The 24113-nt window shown below is 44.8% G+C and overlaps 1 protein-coding gene across 5 annotated transcripts in view; it reads right to left on the reverse strand.

The window, feature by feature from the left end:
• The window catches only part of ROR2 (receptor tyrosine kinase like orphan receptor 2), a 180488-nt gene that overhangs the window by 31105 nt on the left and 125270 nt on the right, over positions 1–24113 (reverse strand). For 4 of the 5 annotated variants that reach the window (XM_056825014.1, XM_016431275.2, XM_001378127.5 and 1 more), the window contains exons 2-5: positions 12851–12928; positions 4771–5058; positions 3294–3324; positions 1805–1932 (exon numbers count right to left, since the gene is read on the reverse strand). In XM_056825014.1, the coding sequence (XP_056680992.1) occupies positions 1805–1932; positions 3294–3324; positions 4771–5058; positions 12851–12928 (525 nt within the window). Of the gene's footprint in view, positions 1–1804; positions 1933–3293; positions 3325–4770; positions 5059–12850; positions 12929–22276; positions 22518–24113 lie in introns of those variants that run through there. The other variant, XM_007486207.3, reaches the window with a different exon arrangement.

Raw genomic sequence — 24113 nt, forward strand, 5'->3', positions numbered from 1 at the left:
GAAAGATGAGGCAAAAAAGACCATTGAGAACGATTTCCCAATAGTTCTGGAGAGAGACAATGATTGTTTGAACTAGGGGTAGCTATGATTGGAGAGAAGGAGATATATGGGAAATGATGGGATGGTAGAAATAACAATTAAATGGGGTGAATGAAACTAAAGAGTTGAGCACAGTACCTTTAACATTAATAAGGAAATTAGGAACATTAAATAAATATATAATAAAAACTATAAAATAAAAGCAGTAATAAGGAAATAAGGAAAAATAAGCCACCCACTGGGTGGCACAGTGGATTGAGAACAGGTCCAGAGATGGAAAGTCTTGGATTCAAATCTGACCACAAACACTTCCTAGTTGTGTGACTCTGGGTAAATCACTTATAACCTGCATTGTCTAGCCTTTAGTATTCTTCTGCCTTAGAACCAATACATAGTATTAATTCTGAGATTTTTAGGAAGGTTTTTAAGAATTAGAAAAAGCAATTGGGAAGTTCAGAAAAGGAAAGTTAAAAAAAGGGATGAGGTTGAGGTCAAGTATAATGAATCCTGTTTTGGCCAAGTTTAGTTTAGATGCCCATCAGACTTCCAGTATAGGAATTCTTGGTCTAATGAAAAAGCTTGAAATGTTAGTAATTAAGGCTGTTTGCCTTCTGTCCAAATTGCTAATGGTGAATAAATGCAGAAGAAGGGAAAAGCCAATCAAAATAAGTGGTAATTATGTCACAGATGAAGCATATGTGATTCTGTACCTGGAAGAGAAAAGGTAAAGCAACTACTCTAGAAGTATTAAGTAGACGACCTACTAAAAACCAACCACAATGGAAAATAGAACTGACTTGAAAACTGCTAAATAAGGCAAATAAAATTAAAATCTATGCAATTTACAAAGGGCGCTAAAGACTGTCTGCCTTTGATCCAGCCATAGCACTGCTGGGTTTATACCCCAAAGAGATAATAAGGAAAAAGACTTGTACAAGAATATTCACAGCTGTGCTCTTTGTGGTGGCCAAAAAATTGGAAAATGAGGGGATGCCCTTCCATCGGGGAACGGCTGAACACATTGTGGGAGCTGTTGGGGATGGAATATTACTGTGCTCAAAGGAATGATGAACTGGAGGGATTCCATGTGAACTGGGACGACCTCCAGGAACTGATGCAGAGTGAAAGGAGCAGAACCAGGAGAACACTGTACACAGAGACAGATACATTGTAGCACAATCGAATGTAATGGACTATTAGTGGCAATGCAGTGATGCTGAACACCTTGGAGGAATCTACGAGAAAAAACACTCTCCACATCCAGAGGAAGAACTGGGGGAGCAGAAATGCAGAAGGAAACCATGTGATCATTACATAGTTCGATGGGGAGGTAATTAGGGCTTGGATGTTCAAGGATCCCTCTACTACAAATGCGAATGGCATGGAAATAGGCTTTGAACAGGGATACATGTACCACCCAGGGGAACTGCTTGGGGAGGCTAGTGTGTGGGGGGAATCATGCATCAGGTAACCATGAAAAATACTCTAAATAAACATTTTTGGAAATCGATGCAATTTGCAAGCTGCTGATGTTAGGGTTTAGGGCCGTGAGTCTCGTTTTAAAGAGACCCATGTCACCAGCCATGCTTACAAACTCCCCTCCCCCACACAGGACAGTGACCCCAATTCTTAGATGCAGAAGAGTTTGTGTCTTCGTTAGTATGATCCAAAGGCTCAAAGGATAATAAAACTAATAATGTCTTCCCTTAACTGACGTAATCTAACAAATGATTGTCGTCCTATTACAAAGGCAGATTCTTCTTACCTGTAATTCGGTTTTCCATTTCTCCTTGCATCTGCAGGGAATCCACAAAAATCGTCCGGTTCCCGATGAACCGCGCACAGGCAATCCCCCTGTAGGGCTGACAAAAGCCGTCTTCGTGGTAATCGTCCCTGTGAAAAAGCCAGATGGAGGCTGAGAGCCACTTCTTTAAAGGAGGTACAGAGAGGGAGGGGGACTGTGGACCGGAAACAGTGAGCACCGGCCACGTGCCTGCCCACATGGGCCACAGAAAGGCTTTTAATCAAGTTCTTTCTTACAACCACATGAGACAATTCTACAGTGGGTTAACGGTGAGCAACTATCATGAACTAACAGATGACCATCTCGGCCACTGGGCCAAGGAGAAACCCAGCCAAGAAGCATTTACTGAGCACCTACGAGGTACAAAACCCTCCGAAGCACAAATACACGGAATTGGAAGCCCCTCAAAGGCGCTCGTCTGGACTTGATCCTGAAACGGGAACTTCAAAAGCTGATCGGGACCACCCTGAAGGCCGTGATGGGGGCAGTAGCCACCCCCAAAGGGGAGCTCCTGGAGCCTCCGCTCAGAGGCAGTCTTGGGTTCCATTCTGGTCACGGATGACGCGGGCAGTGTGTGTGGAAGTGTGTGTGGCATGGCACCGCTTTAAACAGCGGCGCTGCGGGTGTGAGCAAGCGAACCAGAACGGAGAATTGGTCCGACAAAAGCGGTTCCTCTTCCTATTGAGCTCAGGGGTCTCCATGAGTGAAGCAGCTCCATTGGGGGACCTAAGCTGGAGCAACCCTAACAGGAAGGCGTGAAAGGGATTGTCAGCATCCAGCCTTAACCAAGAGAACACACCGAGTGCACACAGGCCAAACCCCAAGAAGAAACGCACGGAACGAAGAACTGCTAGAGGGGACGAATGAAGCTAGAGCCAAGGAAGACGTTCGAGCCCTCTCGTGCAATGCTCTCCTGTTAGAGGAGAGAGCCGATTCCCGGACCCCGGCGGCTCTTTCTGGCTCTCCTTTCGCCGCGCCGTGCTGTGTGATCCCGGCTCGGTGTCACTTGGTGGCTCCAGCTTTGGGCTCCCTCCGAGAACGGCACTTGGGAACAGACAAGGCCCTTCCTAGGGGAGCCTCCAAGTCACGTCACTGCACATGACGTTCCCGGGAGACGCACCGAAGTGTGCGCAAGATGACAAAGAATCCTCGTGGACCCGAAGCCGCCTCGGCCATAACTAGGGCTAGAGAAGGGATCCGGTGACCTAAACTGCCTCCGCCGCACTGAAACAGGGACGGTTTGGGCCATTTCCCAGCTGTGAAATGGAAGTTTCTCAAGAAGACGCTCGACCCCAACCAGCCCCAAGACTTCTTTGCAGACCACACGCGCCGCTGCGAGAAAGTCTCACCAGCACGGCGGCTTTGCAGACAGAGGTGAGAGCGGTGGAGCTGGGGGGGGGGGGGGGCCGCCCGCGAGACCATCAACGATTCGTAGAGAAAACATACTTACTGAAAATTATGATTCGGGCTGTGGGTTGGACCTGAGGAGAGAAGACAAACAGATCGTTAGAACCCGCGACAGCGACAGAAGAACGCGGAGCCCGCGAGATCGGGCTGCGCCTCACGGCTGCGCTTTGCCAGGACTGCGTCTTCAGTGAAGCCCTTTGGAGTCCACCCGCTGAAGTGAATGCTAAATCGATCAAAAGTGGTTAAGCCGGCCAGGGAATTTCCCGTGCCGGCGGATGCTGCCCCTTCAGTTCATGGACTCAAGGAGTCGCCTACAATCCTGAGAGGCCCAGCAGCCATCTTCAGGGGCCGTGCGTGCGTGCGACACAACAGTCCTGGCCAACACGCTGGCTCGGCTCTGACAGAAACCTGCACAAGCCTCACTTGGGAGACCTTTTTGCTTACACACTTTTCAAATGGTGAAACGTGACTTGCTTCGTTGGCTCTCTACTAAGTTCTAATACATTCAGAGTCACGTCAGGGACCAATGAAATGGCATCATCCCAACGTCAGTGATATTGTGTGTCATTTCCTCTTCCCGATTCATTTGTTTTACCATGTATGAGAAGTAAAAAGGAAGGTCGTGCCATCCTCTCTCTCTGTCTCTCCAACCCCTCCTCCCGTCTCTCATTCTCTCTCTCTCCCCGTCTCTCTCTGTGTTTCTCCCCCCTTTCTCTCTCTCTCCTCCTCTCTCTCCCCCCCCCCCTCTCTCTCTCTCTCTCTCTCTCTCTCTCTCTCTCTCTCCCTCTTTCTCCCTCCCTCTCTCTCTCTCTCTCTCTCCCTCTCTCTCTCTCTCTCTCTCTCTCTCTCTCTCTCTCTCTCTCCCTCTTTCTCCCTCTCTCTCCCTCTCTCTCTCTCTCTGTCTCTCTGTCTCCCTCTCCCTCTCCGTCTCTCCCTCTCTCTCTCTGTCTCTCTCTCTCTCTCCCTCTCTCTCCCCCCCCCTCTCTGTCTCTCTCTCTCTCTCTCCCTCTCTCTCCCCCCCTCTGTCTCTCTCTCCCCCCCCTCTGTCTCTTTCTCCCTCTCTGTCTCTCTCTCTCTCTCTCTCTCTCTCTCTCTCTGTCTCTCTGTCTGTCTCTCCCTGTCTCTCTCTCTCTCTCTCTGTCTCTCTCTCTCTCTGTCTCTCTGTCTCCCTCTCCCTCTCCGTCTCTCTCTCTCTCTCTCTGTCTCTCTCTCTCTGGATGAAGATGACAACAGAAGAAAATAACTGGCCAATAAGTGGAAGTCGGAGCGCCCAGCCCACAGTGTTCTCCTGGCAGAGCTCTGCAGAGTGTGCACTGGGGAGACTAGCAGTAACTCCATGAGGGGTGAAGCAGAGCCTAGCAGTGCTGTCTGCCTTCAGCCAGCTCTGACCGCCCTAAACTAGGGGCCGTCCTGGAGCAAAGACTCCGAAGGCCCCAAAGAATGACTTTCCTGCTAAGTAAGTCCCTTCCGGGGCTCAGCGGCAGCGGCTTAGACGGGAGCGGATCGGGCTAAGGACTCACCGAGCCTCACGAACAGGACTCCAGTGGCGGTGATGGTCTTGACACCGTTGGTGGCCACACACTGGTAGTAGCCGGTGTCGGTGGTGTCCAGATCCTGTATCCGTAAGCGAGAGCCGTAGTCCGTTTTGCGGATGATGATCCTGCGCGGCTCCTGGACCACCGGGGCGTCGTTCTTGAGCCACCTGATGTTGGGGGAGGGGTTTCCGGCCACTTTGCAGTAGAGGATGGCTGTCTGGCCCTGGACGATGGTGATGTTGTTCACGGGCTCCAGGAAGTTCAGAAAGTAACCTGTGAAGGGCGAAGGCAAAGAGAAGGCGCTTTAGCGGGTGGGAATAGACCCCAGTGAGCCGCCCTGCAGCAGGCTCGCCCTCCTCGGCTTCTTGAGTGACTGCCCAGCCCCGTCTCAGCCAGCTCCACGTGGGGGCGCAGCAGAAGCCCCAGAAAGAGTCATTTCGGAGGATGAGCGCCCTTAGAGAGCCACAAAGGACCCGACTCCGCGGCAGGGCGCCCGTGACCATCGAGCCGCCTCCGATACACCTTGGAAAGGTGTACTTACGTTAGTGTTAGCTCAGGACAGACAAGAGAGTAACGAGTTCTCACTCAAAATGAGAGAACCCTTCTAATATATACAGAGTGGCAACTCTGCTGCCCCGTCTCCATCTCCTTGTCATCTCTGTTCTTCAGGCTAAACAACCACGATGAATCCTATTCTCATTGGCTCTGCCAGAAATTCTTCAGATGAGCATAAAAAAAAAAGCACTACCAAGACAGTCATAAAGCGTTAGGATGGGGACCTTGGACGCCCTAGGGAGTAGTAATTAAGGACAAGGAGAAGTAAGGACAAATAATAAAAATAAAAGATTTAATTTAAGTTTATTTTCCTATTAGTCATTGGAAATGATGAAATTGTCATTCCTTCAAAATATTAATGAACTATATTTTCTGCTTAAAATTCACAGAGAAAGCCTTTAATTAAATATTGAAGGCCTAATTCTGTCTTGGTAGTGTTTCAGAAATATTGTTGTGTCTAAGTTTCTTGCTCTGGATGTGTAAATCTCATTTTATTCATTGTTGGAGAGATAAGCATCATTTCCTTTAAAAACATGAAGTCGAAATCAGTCCTAGTTCCCCATCTCAGAATGGGTAGCTCGAATAAGATAACGGGCTTTTATCTGGTGTCTATGAGCTATGTCCTGAGAGAGAAATATAGTCTTGGAATCTGAGAGAGCCTATCATTCAATCAACAGATATTTATTAAGTACCTACTCTGTGTCAGACACTGTGCCAGATGCTGAGGATACAACAAATTTAGGTCATACTAGACCTAAACAGAATGCTGAACTTGATGGTAGGAAGTGAGTTCAAATCCTGCCTTCAACATTTCCTAGCTAGGTGACCATGGGTAAATCACATTGTTGTTTATCTTAGTTTCTTCAAATGCAAAATGGAAATAATACATTTATCTTGCAGGGTTGTTGTGAGAAATAAATGAAAAACTATCTGTAAAATGCACTTAAGACAGTGACTGACACTAAGCTTACCTACTTTTTCTGGAGGCAAATAGGGTTAAGTGACTTGTCCAGAGTCACACAACCAGTAAGTAAGTAGCTGAGGATGGATTTGAACTTGCGTCTTCCTGAACTTTAAGATACGGTGCCACTTCACTGCTCCAAGGAGCTTACATTTTAACGTGTGTGTGTTATGTACTGTACAAGATATAGGTATAAATATAGACCATAAATACAAAGTAATCAAATACAGGGTAGTTTAAGAGGATGGTGGCACCTAGTAGTTGAGGGAGTCTGGAAATGCTTCATAAAACATGGTTCTTGAGCTCTGACTGGAAGAAAGTGGCATTCTCTGAGGTGGAAGGGAGGAGGGAGTATTTCACAAGCAAGATGGACAAGCCAAAGCTCTGAGACAGGAGACGAGAGTGTCCTGCATCTGGCTGGATGCCAGAGTCTGAGAAGAGAGATGATGATGAGTGAAGCTGAAAAGATATGGGATGGGGTCAGACCACGAGCACTCTCAAAGCTTGGAAGAGGCGATATTTTACCACAGAGACAACAGAGCACTGCTGGAGTTTGAATAATCCCTACCTTAAAAGTCTGATTTTGGCAACAATACTGAGGATGGATTAAAACTGGGGAGAAAAAAGAATTAGGGAGTCTAAAAGTCTATTGCAACAATCTAGTGAGAGGCGATGAGGAGATAAACCAAAATGGCCAAGAGATCAATCTGAGATGAATATGGAGAAAGAAATAGCAAGATGTAGTCAATGACTGGACTTGTGGGGATACAGATTGAGAGTAACTTTAGGATTAAGAACCCAGAAGAATGGTTCGACCTTCAGTTGAAATAAGGAAGTTTGGGAAAGTGATAAATTTTGGGGAAAGCTAAGTTCTCTTTTGGACATAAGATGTCTCAAAAACATCTGAATAGAGCCCGAACCACCAGCAGGCTATTGCAGCAGTCTAGGCATGGAGTGGTAGACTAGAATGGCAGCAGTGCCAAAAAATGTATACTGATCACCTAAAACAAATTGATGTTGGGATGGGTGACTAAGATGGTGAGACTAAGTGGCACAGAGGATGAAAGAGTCCTGGATCTGGAGGAAGGAAGCTCAGAACTCAGATCTAGACTCAGTTATTTACTAGTGGTCTTGGCCACTTACTTGACTTCTCTCTGCTTTCGTTGCCTCAATTGTAAAATAGATAATAATAACACTTATTCACGTCAAGTTGTTGTGAAGACTGGATTTGACTCTCCCCTGATTGTGATAATGAAGGTACTTAGCTCTTCCTTGATAGTGAAGATTAAATTGTACTCCCCCAGCTATTTTTAGATTTTAATTCCCAAAATGTTAACCCGTATTTAAAGTAGATCTACCCATTTTAACAAAAAGGTGTTAACTAACCAAAAAAGGTATGACACCCATTTGAATGGGCAGTCCTAGAGAGGAGTGTCTGCTGTGATTGGTAGACATAAAATTTTGGGGAGGTAACAGAAGAGAAAAAGGTCTTTAAAAAAAGGAAACAGAGACACAAAAGGATCAGTCACTCGGAATTGGACTGGAAGACACACTCAGACTTGGAGTGAAGACACTTGGCTGTGGAACTGGACCCCTGGATCTGCTTGTGCAGGAGACTTCAGACTGTTTTTCCCTTTAGAGAAAGGCCCATTGTCTTGAGACTCCTTTCCCCTGGCTGGGGCCTTGGAATTGCTACCTGAGTCAGAGGAAGTCGGAGTTCTCTCGGTCTCTCGCCTTCTCTGTCTCTGTCTCTGTCTCTGTCTCTGTCTCTGTCTCTGTCTCTGTCTCTCTCTCTCTCTCTCTCTCGCCGTCTCTCTCTCTCTCTCTCTCTCTCTCTCTCTCTCTCTCTCTCTCTCTCTCTCTCTCTCTCTCTCTCTCTCTCTCTCTCTAATACCTGCCCTCTATTGTAAAAATAAACTACCATAAATTAATTTTATGTTAGTAATTCATTTTGGGATTTAGAAATGAAATCCCTGGAGACCACCAATTAAATATCCGGTCCAATCATAAATTTAACATCATAAAGATCAAATGAGACAAAAATTCTTGAAGTACTTAGCACCGTTCCTGGAATACACTAGATACGCTATAAATATTTTCTACTATAATAATTATTATTTTTAATAGATAGCATGCTCTCTGTGGATCAGATGAAAGGAAAAGGCCGTAATGTAAATGAAAGACTACAATGTTCTGCTTGAGCCCCTAGAAGTACTGAGTAGAGAAGGAAGGGAGACTTTAGACTATATTAATGGAACATCTTCCCAATATTGAATGTCACCCAAAAGTGAATGGGGATATAAGTTTAGAGATTGAAGGGAAAACGGAGATCATTTAGCTCAATTCCCTTGTTTCAAAGTTGAAGACACGGAGGCGCAGAAGCTAAGTGGACTGTCCAAGGACACAGCGTCCAGAAAACTGGCAGAACTGGGATCCGACCCCACGCTCTCTGGCCGCACATGACTTGTGCTCCTTCACACCAAAGGCCTTCCGAGGCTGGACAGTCACTTAGAAGAAGGTTCTATTGGATGATCTTGATCGGGTGCCGATTGGCCAGACGAGCTGGTACCTGAAGTCTTCTAGAGCTCATAGATTCAGTCATTGGGCGTTGATCGTTCTGGATTCCGAGTCGAATGAATGAACGAGAAAGGAGATACGGATGTGCGTCGTCATACGAGCCTGCCTGACTCCAGACACTGGCTCTTTATACCTGTCGACGTCCCAGCCAAACACAGACTGCTTCGAGAGGCCAATCCACCCGGGAACGAGCGGCCTCCCGAGCGTTCCTTCCTGGGTCTTGAGCCACCAAGATGAAGAGGGGGAGGGAATGAGCAGGAGGCCAGTTGTGAGACGTGCAGCTCCGGAAAGAGCATCTGCGCTCCGCCAGGGACGCCCCGCAATCTCCCTTTGCTCTGAGGAGGCCAAAGTCAGCACTCGGGGTGCATGATCCGGACGCACTAAATGCATCCTGACTTGCGGTCAATGCCGGACAAATTGTCCACTGGGCCGGCAGTCCAGACCTTTTGGCTTTCCCTCTTGCCCTTCGTGGGTGCTTCCAGCCCTCATCTCCCGCCTCTTGGAAAGGAGGCCGCGCCGAGGAGGGGGTCAAACGGAAGCCCGACATGTCTCTGAGAAGCGTGCACTGGCCAGAATGAGCGAATACTGTGCAGTGACGGCAGACGTGCCCTCGTCATACAGACCGACGGCGGCCTGAGCAGGAGCCCTGAAAACCCGACCTCCAGACTCGGGCCAGAAGCACAGCCGCGTCCCCAGGCGCGGACGCCTCTGCAGCTCCTGACAGCGTCCCAGCTTTACGGTGAGGCAGCTGCAGGCGCTAAACCCATCCTGAGGAATCGGGACCCTCCGCAGGAGAAAGAAGCAAAGAGAAAAGGCTCAGCCGGGAAACGGGCTGACTGAAGGAGGCGGACCTGGAAGCAGGCTCCAGGCAGAACGTGGAAGGGGGAGAACTCCAACGGACCACGCACAGAACCCACCAGGAACGACTCACCAGACCCGGCGCACCCGGAGGCCGGGGAAGCCCAGCAGAGGGACAAGAGCGCCGGGTCTGGACGCGGGTTCATGGGAAGAACGAGCACTTGTACTCCATGGCGTCTCCTCCCAGCTCTTCTGGAGGACGTAGGCAGGACACGGGTGGGTTCAAGTTTTGGAGCAATCCAGATGGAGAGCTCTGCACGGCCAGAGTGGCCAAAGGTCTTGGGTGAGGGGGCAAAACAGTCGGTGTCGATGGGTGGAAACGCGCTCCCCCTGCACACCCCGGGCTCCACCTGGAAAGAAGCACCTTTCTACTTCCTTTCTCCAGTCCTAGCAGGGACGCGACTCGGAACAAAGAGGATCTCTTCTTAGACTCAGAGGGAACCTTCGGCCAGGAAGACGCCATTCCACTGAACGTGAGCGAAGAGGGACAACTTGTGAATGTGCAACAGCACGGCGAGTCCCGACTCTCATGACGCTTCTTTTCTTTAAGGCGATCCTCCAAGAAAGGCCCCAGCAAAACCCAAACAAACCTTGAATGGAACCAAATATGACAGTCAACAGGTGAAAGAAGAGAGCATATACACTGGCAGGGGGGTGGGGGGGAGACAGAGACAGAGAGACAGAGAGAGAGACAGAGAGAGAGAGAGAGAGAGAGAGAGAGAGAGAGAGGGAGGGAGAGAGAGAGACAGAGAGAGACAGAGAGACAGAGAGAGAGACAGAGAGAGAGAGAGAGAGAGAGAGGGAGAGACAGAGAGAGACAGAGAGAGGGAGAAACAGAGACAGAGACAGAGAGACAGAGAGAGAGAGGGAGAGAGAAAGAGAGAGTGTGTGAGAGAGAGGGAGAGAGAGAGGGAGAGAGACAGAGACAGAGAGAGAGGGAGGGAGAGAGAGAGACAGAGAGACAGAGAGAGAAAGAGAAACAAGTGAGACCACGGCATCCGGCCCATCATATCCTGGCAATAGAGGGAGGAGGAATGGAAGCAGTGACAGAACTTGCGTTCTTGGGCTCAAAGACCAACACCATGACAACAAAAGCTCCCAGGAGGCTCCTTGTAAGCTGTGGCAAAGCTGGACAGACACTTTGGGGACAGACAGGTGTCTTGCCAAGGCTGTGGTTTTCCCCTCAGAAATGCAGGCCTGAGAGGCGGACCAGGAGAACCGAGCGCTGGTGTCAGAGCACAAGGACTCCGCCAAGCCCCAAAGAAACGTGTCCAGACTCCGAATCAGAAGGCCAAAGGCCGGAGCCGAAGCTCCACTCTGGCCACGTAAGGAGGAGACAAGAGTGCTGAGAAGATCCCAAGCTCGGAAAGAGTGCAGGCAAAGGGGGAGGGCATGGCCCGGGATGACAGGCACCGAGAGCGTGGACAGCAGGCGCGGAGGCCAGAGGGAGACTCGGCCGCAGCACATGCCCGACTTGCACGTGACTGTCGAGGCTCCTGAGGCTTGTCGTCTGAACGGCCCCACTGAGGACACAATTGGACTTTTTCACCCTAATGGTTGGCTTCTAAGAAGTTTTCCTTCTGCCCATCACGGAAAATTCCAATCAACACTCCTCTCTCTCAGCCCAGGAAGAAAGGGAAGAAGACAAAAGACAGCATCTGGTTAGGCAGGCTGTGGAAAGGCTCAGAATATGAAAAAGGTCAGTCAAGGATCCTGGTTTGCTTAAAACATACAATTTTTATTCTATTTCACTTTAATTAAAAAAACAACAACCCTTACCTTCCATCTTAGAGTCAATATTGATTCTAAGGCAGAAGAGTGCTAAGGGCTAGGCAATGGGGCCACGTGACTTACCATGGGGCAGCTAGGAAGTGTCTGAGGTCAGATTTGAACCCAGGACCTCCGTCTCTGGCCCTGGCTCTCTATCCACTGAGCCACGCAGCTGTAACCCCCCCCCCCAACTTAAAAAAAAACAAATAAAAAGTGGAAGAAAACCTTCTTTTGACTTGTTGATTAGGCAGCCATAGGCAAGTTATTTAACTTCTCAGAGTCCCCAGGCAACCCTTTAAGACAAGAGGTGAAAAAGGTAGAGTTCCCCATACAGACAAAATAACATATCCAGAACAACATTACCTCCATGTGGGGGGTGGGGAACAGAGAGACAGTCTGTGAGTGAGTGCGCATGTGTGAGTGTGTACGCGTGTGTGTGCGTGTGAATGAGTGTGCTTGTGAGGGTGTGTGTGTGTGAGTGAGTGTGCATGTGCGTGTGAGGGTGTGTGCGTGTGAGGGTGTGAGTGTGCGTGTGAGTGAGTGTGCATGTGAGGGTGTGTGTGTGCGTGTGAGTGAGTGTGCGTGAAGCTACTTAAACATTTTTCTGGGTCTACATTTCCTTGTATATAAAATGAGCAGACCAGGTTAAAGGCTCTCTCGGGCCACGTGAAGCACTAATCAGTGAGTCAGTCAGTCAGTGTGTGTTGGCTCTAGGCCAGCTTTAAAGACAAACATGAAGGCAGCTGCCCACTGAGAAGGCACCTACACACAAGTACGTGCAACAGAAAGCCAAGATGAACCCATGGGAGGGACCATGAGGAAGGAAGGAGTTTGGGGAAAGGCCCGTCAATGCAAAGACAAGGAAAAGGGAGCCGGAAAGCCGTGTGGGAAGAGCACAAAAGGCCCGACCCGGGGGTGGGTAAAGAGCGAGAAGGGGGCTTGGAAGGTGGGCTGAGGCCACTGCGGGACGTGCCAGAAAGAGAAGGGAGGAGCCGCTGCGGCTCCTGAAAACAAGGCGACCCTGACGGCTCCTGAACCTAAACTGGATGAAAACCACTTTGGCAGCCGTCGAAAGGATGGCTTGACTGAAGAGCCTCGAGGAAGTGAGACCCATCTGGGAGGCTATTGCAGAAATCACATGGCAGGCCTGAATGTGCCAGGCGAGAGCGCTAGGAATGATGCTCGCCAGCATGGCGGCGTCCTCAACGCGGAGGAAGGTCATTGGTTTTTATGTGCGTTCTAGGAAAAGCCTGAGATCACCTTGAAGCGCCCCAGAAGAGCTCCTCTCAGCTATGGCTGCACGCCCAGCCCACCAGGGGATTCACACAGTGTCGCTCGGCTTACCTGTCGGTGTGGGAAGGGGGCTGTCAGGTCCATCGAGCTGCCCCAGAGGCTCGTTGGTGTGAGGAACTTCCATTGCACCTAAAGGAACAGAAGAGAGCAGACACTGTCAACGGGGTCACTGTAAGGAGCAGCTCTCCGGTTTCTGTCAAAGAATCCACCTACTGAATTCATCGAACTAGGGACGCATCACCGTGGGTGGATTGAGAGGCACTTGAGCAAACATCCACGTCTAACCGAACAGTAGAACTGAAGTGTCTCCTAGACACATTCTTCAGATCAGACCCGTAAGGGGCAGTTTTGATATTTCAATGTCAGAAGTTTGTTTGAAAAATATCTGTTCACTAAGTAACATTTTGTATTTGTTGGTTAGATTCAGATCCTGCTGGTTACAATGACTTATTAGAATGCAACACCGAAGAGATACCAAAGACCCCATCCGTGGACTTGGTATTCCACTGATTTCGCCCCAGATGAATTCAACTACTAGATGCAAAACTCTAGCTTATTTCTGCCATTGATGACATATGACCTGCATGTGAAACAAATTACATTTCATGAGAAATCATAAGTTCTTTTAGGAAAATGAAGTCCCATTGTGCCCTTCCAGAAATAAAGCCCTTTCTCTTCATTTCCTAGCTTTTAAAACAGCACCCAAAATATCCATCAGACTTTGTGGAGTCTGTTCCTGCCACAGACTGAAAATCTTAATTTATTTTTGTGAAGCCTTGGCAGGAGGAATGTGGCTTAAAAAAAACTATCTAGGCTATCTTTAAAAAAATTGAGGTTCTTCTCCAACTAGTGGTCGCCAACTGTAAAAATTAAAATCTCAATCATAAAAACATATTTTAGTTTAGGAGGCTTATTAAATGATCATTAGAAATCAAGGAATAAAGAGGATACAAATAAAAAACCACGTGCCCATGGCTGGTGAGCCATTCTAAAATCCCCACTCACCACCATCACTGCTGACTCTACATCAAAGAGGAGAAGCCTCAAAGCCCACTCCCTTTATCCTCCATCTATAGGAAGTACGTAATGACAGGAAGTCAGTGGCCTCTTGGGATATGTAGTTCTTTTTTAGGGTACCAGATTTTCAATTTTACAATGTTCTCTTGTTTCTTAAAACTCTAATTGATTACAAAAGATGCTTTAGCATTCATACTGAAAGGCTGAACTTGAAACCTGGGGTCTGTTCTATTTGGTGATGGACTGCAAGCTACAATTTCATTAACAAAATAGGCTATGGTAGAGTTAGATGATTTCAGACTCTCGAACTTAATTTTGAATCACAATATCTAAAACAAACTTGCACATAGTTTTAAAGCCGACCAATTCCTTTCAGCCTTTTTATGAAATTGTTTCCTAAATCATTGCACCCAGAGGCAATGCCATCAGCTTACCCTACAATACAAGAATAAGAAGTAAATACACACTTAATTCAGGTTCTCATCAGATCTTTTGCTCTATCTTTGATTCCTACCTACCCTGATTTCCTACAGTGTGTTTATGGCTGCTTAAGATACCAAGTTCCCCAAAAGAAAACAAACAAAAACATAAAGTTGCCAACTTCAACTCCAACTCTGAGTTGTGAACAATGTGGTCTTTGGAGTCTAGAAGGCCTGGATTTAAATCTAATCTTTAGTAGTTGTGTGACCATGGCTTAGTCACTTAAATGCTGTAATCTTCATCTTTAAAATGAGGATGATATCTCACAAGTTCATTGAGAGATCCAACAATTTATATGCAAAGCACTTTATACATTTTAGAGATTCATGTAAAAATGTAACCTCAAATTAAGGCAAACTCGTTGTGTGTTTTAATTGTTGGAAATGTTCTTGCTCTAAGAATATATATCTGATTTTGGAATAAAACTACTTTTCTGTAACAGATGAGATCAAGAAGAGGCAAAATATTTACTAAGCAGCTATTAATAAAGCAGCTACAATTCCTCAGGAAACTCAAACATGAAATGGATCAGATTGATTTGAGAGTTTCCTATAATAATTCAAATGGCAAATTCTCACTATCCTGTGATTCTGAACTTCCAGCTGTCATCATTCAAACCCGATGATCTCACATTGTTCTATCCCTTTTTCTCACTCCTTCAACCCAACCCCTCACTGCCTTAGTCTAAAGCTACTCACACATACAGACCTTTCACTGTGATCTCGAGAATGATGGCTTCATAGACAACAAACATCTTGTTATCTTAAATTGTTGCCTTGCTTACTACTTCCATTGTCTAGGTCTTAATGAAACCTGGTTTCAACCTGATAACACAGCCTCTCTGACCTCCCTTTCCAGCACATTCAGACACTCCTCCTGACTCACTGGTTAAAGTGGGGAAATTGGAATACGCCTTATTCCTCACTGTCATATTCAGCTTCTTATATTATCACACAATAACCTCTTCTTTTTTGAGGTTTATTCAGTCCATTTCTACTACCTAATTTAAATTCTGGGAACTCTTGTCCACCAACTTCCAGGACATTCTTCTTTTTTCCTCAATTATTTCAATGTCTTTCTTTCCTCAAAGCCTGCCCTTATACTAGGAGGTTTCAATATATACTATTGACTCTATATTAACATAATATCAATATGTAATAATCCTTCCTTATATATCTTGAACATAGTTCTTCAATGTATTCATTCTGCATGAGCTACTTAGGCAAATACAGACAATATCATATCATTATCTTGTCATCACCCATTGATACAACACCTTCAGGTCATTAATTCTGAAATTGCCTCATTTGATCCCAATCTCTTGCCATGCTACCTCTCCCTGTCTCTTGCAACCTCAACCTTGTCCTCCATCACCATGACATCTCTCAATCTTTTGAGGGTCTTCCCTAGACTTCACCTCTAAATTAGCTACTTTCTTTCCTTTCCAATCTGGACCTCTTGGTGAACGATTTAAACTTCACACTGTCCTGTTTTCTTGAGTATGTTGATTGACCCTTTGTCCAGTTCTAGATGTCATCCATAAATTTGTTACCTAAGCTCAACTGAGAACTTGCTATGGCAAAGTAATCTTTTAGATTTCCTTAATAAAGTTATCATTCCACTCATCACAGTGGTTCTTCTAGACCTTTTTTAAAAATCTCAATTCACACCTCATACAACTTCTTCTCCCACCACCCTCAGTTGAGAACCTTGCCTTGTATTTCATAGGAAAAAAAATTGAGGCCATTTGCCAAGAAATCCTTCTTCTCCTCTCTTCTTCATCTCATTACCCAGGTGCTTTCTGCTACTATTTCCCCCTTCAACCCTCTAGCCAAGACTTACCTATCACCTCATTTCAAATATAAAATTATATTTGGCATTCAAAGCCCTTTACAATCTGTTGCATCATCCCATCCCTAATCTTTCCATTCTTGTTACACCTTCCATCCTCACCCCACATATCATTTGATACAGCGACACTATCCTCCTTGACATTCCTCCGGAAGATATACCATCTCTAAACTCTAGATATTTGCACTTGCTTTTTCCCCAATGCCTCCAACTCTTTCTGTCCTCACCCGAACCTCCTGTCTTCTCAGTCATATGGAGTTGTCCTCGTCTTTTCATATATAGTTGTCTGCATATTTTCTCCGTATTATTATGCACTACTACAGAAAATAGATTTTTGTACCCATAATACACAGCACAATGCCTAGCATATCTTAATAAATATTTATTGACCTATTACTGCCTATCTATATCCCTTTCTGAGTGATTCTAGCCAATGTTCTCCTATAAGTTCTTCAAAAGGCAGTCCATCCAAATAATGGGAGGCTATGTTGTGGAACCAAGAAGAATAGAGAAGCACTTATGAAACCTGTCCCAATATTTCCCTCCAAAAAACTTTATAATAACACTTCAAGTCGATTTCTGAGTGGCAAAGCCAACACAAAGTTGGCGAAATATTCTTCCAGCCTAATGTGGAATAAAGAAAGTGAGAATGATTTTGTAGCAGCTCAGTTTGGAGCAACTCTCAGCCAAACGAGAGGGCTCTACTTGGAATGCTACCAGGAGAAACAGTTGGAGGCAAAAGCTACATCCTTCACCTATATCCCTTCCTGTCTTCCCCAAATAAACCCCTAACTTAAGATAAAGAAGAGAAAAGTATATTCATTGGAGACATCATAAATTCACCCTGAGTTTTTTTAGAGAAACCAGAAGGAGAATCACCAAGGGGGAGTGGCAAGAGGGAAGCTGGAAGAGGGAGGAAAAGGGAAGAAGAGAGAAAGAAGATAACTGCCCGGCCTTTAATTATCAATTACCAATCAATATAGTCTATTATTATTATTTATTACACTAAGAGAACTAAGGAGATCAAAAAGAGGGATGGATGGATGAAATACTAGTGATGGGACTAGGTAACAGATGCAATAGCAACCTCAGGAGCTCTCAAACCAGAGACAATAAAGGAACCTAGTAACTGATCAGAAAGAGATTACAGGGTACCCCAGTGCTAATATTAGACAAAGGACCAGTGCTATTTGGTAGCTGCATTGCTCATACACACTTCTGGGTCTCGGGGAAAAGAAGAGCGCTATTGATCAGGAAGGAGTGGGAGGCCTGAAAAGCAAGTATTTGGAAACTCTTTTGCCCACACTCAATGCTAGATCATGGTTTAAGGGCATTTTAAATCAAGAGGGAATGGAAACTCAGGGGAGTAGAATCACACCTGGTCCCAAGGAATCAGGGATCCTGAAGAGCCATATTTTTTCTGGTCCTGTGAAGAGAGAATTAAACTCTCTTGGTTTATTTTTAATGTAATCAATTGGCAACCTTTAATTTAACAAATCAAGAATTTGAAGTGTCCCTTCTTAGCACTTGGTAGGTCACTAAGTAAGCGAGTTCACTAGAAAGACCACAAGCACTCCCCTCCTTGGGCAGTGCAAGGCCAATTGGGAGGCTGTGATTGATTCCCCTAAAGTGGGAGAGAGACAAGAAGTGACATGGAAAAAGGACTATAAAAAGCAAGACCAAGAAGATTGAGGGGCACTTCAAATTCTTGATTGATTAAATTAAAGGTTGCTGATTGATTACATTAAATCAGGAGAACCACTGCACAGTTGTGAATCTTTAGTGTCCATAGCTGAAAAGCCTCAAGATCATCTCCTGGAGACTCCTTTAGACAACCCAGAATTAGTTTTATTCACTCTTTCACGAGGAATGGCATAAGCTACACTGGAGCTGATGTAGTCACAGAATTTGCCACTCTGTAGTCAGCTTCACTGCCCTCAAATATGTTCAAGGTACAGAACTCATAGCTCTAAAACGTACCTATATAATCACCAAAGATAAGAAGGCAACAATTCACACAGACTCTAGATATGCATGTGGAATATGTCATACAGTGGGTACGGCTCCAAAGGGGGTTTTTAACCTCAGTTGGAAAATGTATTGCAAATGCAGAAATCAAAGTTCTTTCTGTTCTCCAGCTACCTGAAGATTTAGCTGTAGGTAATTGCTCTGCCCATACAGGTGGAACTGATCCTATCTCTAGAGGGAATCACCAGGCAGATACTGCAGCAAAGCTTGATGCCTTAAAAGGACCTGAATTGATATTAACTTCGGCAACTAGTAATGAATCAAATTTACCACTGTCTTAAAATGAACAGGAAGTGGAAAAACAGAAACAAAAGTTTAAAGCAAAACATATCCATGGAGTATGGGTGTCATATGAAGGAAAACCCCTACTCCCTAAAAGTTTTTATCACCAAATATTCTCAGCCATTCACAAAAACAGTCACTTTGGCATCCAGGCCATTGTAGACCCTGTTAAAAGAGTATGGATAGCCCCTTGAATAACTACCATAGCCTCAAGGGTACCCAAACTATGGCCTGCGGGCCACATGCAGCCCCCTGAGGCCATTTATCTGGCCCCCACTGCGCTTCCAGAAGGGGCTCCTCTTTCATTGGTGGTCAGTGAGAAGAGCCCTGTATGTGGCAGCGCCACAACGCGAGGCGTCGCTCACATACAGTACTACTTTTGGTGACATCATCCTTTGCTTGGTGCTTTGTTCTGAGAGTAACTGAAAGAGAACAAGGCTCCGTGCAAAGAATTATGTGGCTGCACAATGGAAGACGTCAGCATGGTGAGCAGTGATCTGGGGGAGGGGATTCCGCACTGTGTATATACTGCTGCCCAGTATAGTGGTGGCAGTGATGGGCCTGTGCAAGGTGGGACAGGCCCATCACAACCAGTGCTGCAGCCTCCGCAATCCCAGACAGCCGTATACAGATTTGTTCATAGTTGTTTTTGTTTTTTTTAAATAGTCTGGCCCTCCAGCAGTCTGAGGGACAGTGAACTGGCCCCCTGTGTAAAAAGTTTGGAGACTTCAGAGTCTAAAGTGTGTGCAGCCTACCCCACCTGTGAATCATATAATCAGCACGTGTTTTGTGGAAAAGTTTTTGGTGGGAGTCCTCTGGCTCATACACATTTTGAACACATACAAATTGATTTTATCATGATGTCAAAGGCTGGACAGTATAAATTTTGTCAACTCATAGTGGATCAGCTGACCAGATGGCTGGAAGCATTTCCTAGTACCTGAACCACAGTGGGTTTTGTTGCCAAGGTGATCTTAAAAGACATTATTCCTCACTTTGGCCTGCTAGCACAAATTGATTCAGACAGAGGAACTCATTTTACAGATTTGGTTTTGTCTCAGATGTATTCTTGTTTGGGGATCACTCCAAAATTCCCTATCACCCCCAGAGCTCAGGCCAAATTGAGAGTATGAATAGAGAAATTAAGACTATGATTGGAAAACTGTGCACTGAGACTCACTTAAAATGGCCTGAAGTTTTCCCTCTAGCCCTCTTTTATCTTTGATGCAGGGTCAGGAGAGATCTATGCATCTCACCATTTGAGATGCTTTTTGGACATCCCTCTATACAGGCTAAGCCATTTTATCCTGCATACACATCATTACTGGGTGGGGGGTGGGGGGAGAGGCACTTCTATTGCTTCCTATATACAGAACTTACAGATCAAATTGCAAAACTCCATGAATCCGGAGCTCCAGGACAAGCAGGACCTATAGACTTCTCACTTCATGACCTACACCCAGGAGACAAGGTGTATATAAAGAACTGGAGGAATTCAGTTTGCCTAGGAAGGTACATTCCAAGTACTGTTAACCACTCCAACAGCTATCAACATTGGGGAAAAGGACTTTTGGATTCATTGCTCACATGTAAAATTGGAAAATAAGGTGGTGTTCATCAATTGGGGAATGGATGAACAAATTGTGATATCTGATGATGATTGAATAAGAAAGGAATGATGAAGTGGAGGATTTCTATGTGAACTGGAAATATCTTCAGGAAATGATGCAGAGTGAAAGGAACTAGGAGACCATTGTACACAGAAATTGATACATTATGGCACAATTGAACGTAATAGACTTTTCTACTAGCAGTAATATTGATCCAGGACAATCCAGAGGAACTTATGAGAAAACACTATCCACATCAAGAGAAAGAACCGTGGGAACAAAAATATAGGAGAAACACATGATCAATCACATGGTTCGATGGGGATATGATTAGGTTTTTGAAGATAAAAGATCACTCTACTGAAAATATGAATGAAATCAAAACAGGTTTTGAACAATGATACATGCATAAACCTGTAAAATTGGTTGTCAGCTCCAGGAGTGGAGAAGGAAGAGGGGGTGGTAAAAATCATGAATCATGTAATCATGAAAAATATTCTAAATTTTAAAATATTTTAAAAATAAAGCATACATGTAGATTTTTAGAAACAGGATCATTTTAATCTACCTGGAATTTCACTACTTAAAGTAACTCTATGGGGAATCTTTTTGTACAGAGGAAATCACAATGGAAAAAGGCAAGAATCTGAAGGCAGTGCACTTCGGTTCAAATCTCAGTTCTGGTATTTATGTTTTATGACTGAAGACTACATGATTTTGGGTATCAGTTTTCTCACTATTGAAACACAGTGCTTGAACTAGAGGGTCTCTTTAAGTACATTTTAGTGTTAAATATACCTACACTCTGATATTATATATGTATGTTTATATATGCTTCTATATATATCACACACACATACACAAATACACCCCTTATACTTTTTATTATTAATATTAATATTTCAGAGGTCTCTTAGAGCTTTTTCTTTAGACTGTTCTTTTCTTTTTCCTGATCTACTTTGTTATCATGGAGATAGGTGGCAGTGTAATATACAGTATTTTCTCTACTGATAAAAGAGTTTACTATGTTTTCAATTGCTTCATCAGAATCAGATTCAGAAAAGATTGTACTGAATTTAGGTGTTCATTATGCCAATTTCTGTCTCACCCATCTAAATCTTTGTGAACTTTAACATAGAGCTTAATGAACTCATAGGGTTCCTGTTTTTCATCACTATTTCGGTCAACTATTATTGTACCATTTGATACTGTATTATCTGGGTCCGAGTCTGACTCTTGGTCACTGATTTCTGTACTCTCCAGGTCTTTCATTAGCTTTTGTTCAGTGACCCATTGTAATTTTGTGTCAGATGTTGTTAAATCAGGTTTTGTGTCTTGGTCTGACCCTATCTCAGTGATTTCTATATTTCCCAATCCTTTTTCTAGCTGTTGCCCAGTAATATGCTCTAATTCTGTGTTCTGTGGTGATAAATTCTTGTGGGTTTACTGCTTCCTGTGAATCTGCTATTATGTTACTAAACTGCACAGGTTCTACCATATCTTTTGGATCAGGAGTCTATTATGAAAACCAGTCCATAGCATCCTTTTTTCTTTATTAAAATGGTTAGAGATTTCCAAGCCAAATTGAAGAAAATCTGTTAATAAGGATAAAAAGGGATCTGTGGGAAAGAGAAGGAGCCGGGGTAACTACACTGGAAATTGTCATCTTTTATGATAAGAATTACAATTTCAGATGAACTGCTGTTAAAACAAATTACAAAATTTAAAAATAGTACTGAAGCATTATTCCACTTGTTTTGAAACATTTGCCATAGCTTCTAAAACAATGACTTGGCTGATGAGCCAATCAAATCTTAAGAACCAGTAGCATTCTACTGTCAGTGCAAGAGTTAATAAAATACCTGAAACAGATAAGGTGTTTGCTATGAGAGGAAGGGAATGAGAGAGAAGGAAGAGAAAATTAAACTTAAAAAGTTAGTCCTTTAGAATCTGGGCAGCAAGACACATAATGTTAATAGTTGAAAGGATTGATGCTACAGGCATAATTTTATTAAAAATTGTAATTGACAATGAAGAAAACCAACCAGAAGTCAGAGTAAACTGGCCATTCTTAATTATATATATATATATAATTTTTCATCTTTGTTTCCAGTAAATAGGGCAGCTATGTAGCACAGTGGAGAGAATGCTGGGCGTACAATCAAAGAGACTTCTCTTCTGGAGTTCAAATCTAGTCTCAGATACTTACTCGTTATATGACCCTGTTTGCCCAAGTTTCCTCCTCTATAAAGTGAGCCTGATAAGAAAGTGGCAAAACACTCCAATATCTTTGCCAAGAAAATACCAACTGGGGTCACGAAGAGTTTTCATGGCTGAAAAATAAGAACACCAAAAAGGATTCGCTCTTGAGTCTACGCCATCATCCCACACATCAAGGCAAGAACAGCTCTGCTCTGAGAACATCTGGAAACCCAAAGATCTGAAACACTATTAAAACCCCATAAATCCATTCTTCAGCTCATTCTCTCCTTCCACATTTTTTCCCATTAAACTTGGTGGACGTGTTGGTTACTAACCCTTACAAGCACCAAACAAAGGAATGACTGTGGGCTTGGACTTGCTGCCAATCTGATGGCTGGCTTGGAGAGAGCAAGGCTGCCGAGGCTGTTCAATGAGGGCCATTCATGGACATTCTCCTTTTCAGCCTCTGCAGCTCCTGGCGACCCATTCCAGAGAGAGCCTGGCAGAGCTGCAGACCACAGAGGAGGCAGGGAGGGCAGTGTGGTCAGCGCACCCTTTTCACAGTTGGGCCAAACTGCGATCCCGGCTTTCTTCACTTTCTGTTTCCCTGAAAACAGCTTCTTCCACCTCATTCCCCAACAGGCAGCCAATGGGTCGATTCTTTCCTTAGTGGTTATTTGAGCACTAAGTGCAAACAAGTGATCTACTGCTATTTGTTTCAAAATAGGGGCATCTTTAAACCTTGTCTTTGCCCATTTCATTAAACACACGTTGTAGTTTGTCTCTTATTTCACAGGTTTTTTAAATTTTCTAGAAAACATCTTGGGGGAGGGGGAGTCTTCTCATGTTAAATAAAAGCCAAACTTTGCCTCTTCTCAATCTAACCACGATGGAATGTGTTCCGTGTATGAGAATCGGGTTTTACAAAATGCAGTTTGCGAGAGCTCTGCTGTCCTTCAAGGCAACAAGCTCAACATACAGCCATCTGGGGTGACCCTCAGAACTAAAGAAAGAGGAAGAGAAAAACACCAGAAACGAGCATTCAGAGGCCTGAGTGAGAACTACAGTCTACACGTTTTAGGGTCTTCCTGTCCTCTTTCTGGCCTGGGGACATAAACAACATCTGTTAGTACTGGATGGGGAGGGATGCATTTCTAGCAGCAACCATCCCAAAACCCCCACAGACACAGACACGAAGAAAGGAACCCAGAGAAAGGGTGGAAGAGGGTCTATGAGATAAAACAAAGTCGTTCTGATTTTGGCGAATCGTTCTAATGATGACCACTAACTAAACAATCATTTCTTTTTAGACAAACGACAAAATTTACCTATGTTCAGAACACACACGAAACACACGTGCATTTACAACAAAGTACAATGGAAAGAGACAAAGAGAGGGCAGGAAAATGTCCGAAAGTGAGGCCGTAGGGTGGATGGATGCTCCCACCTGAAGTTACGTTAACATTTCTATCACGCGTTACTGATTCTATTATGACAGTCCACAGCTCACCCAACCGAAGTGTGTAGCCAGAATTCCGGCTGTGTCCAAGGTCGAACCGCACTGTAATTGCTTTAATCTACTGCACCTCCGCAGGCACATCCTATTTCTTTGTCAAAAACATGGAATAAATCCAAGATTTCTAAAAAAATTTCATTTAAATGAATCCTGAGTTCCTCAACTTTAGCACATCCCTGAACACACATCACTCACGAAACATATGTAGACAGATACCTAGATGTACCACTGGTGCACTTCTCTAGAAAGTCATGATGTCCAGAGGCCTTCTGTCCTCTTTTTGGAGATTCCATCGTTATTAAGAAATCATTTGCTGAGGGGAGTCAAG

This window comes from Monodelphis domestica, chromosome 3 (assembly GCF_027887165.1).
Source record: "Monodelphis domestica isolate mMonDom1 chromosome 3, mMonDom1.pri, whole genome shotgun sequence".
NCBI classification, from domain to species: Eukaryota; Metazoa; Chordata; class Mammalia; order Didelphimorphia; family Didelphidae; genus Monodelphis; species Monodelphis domestica.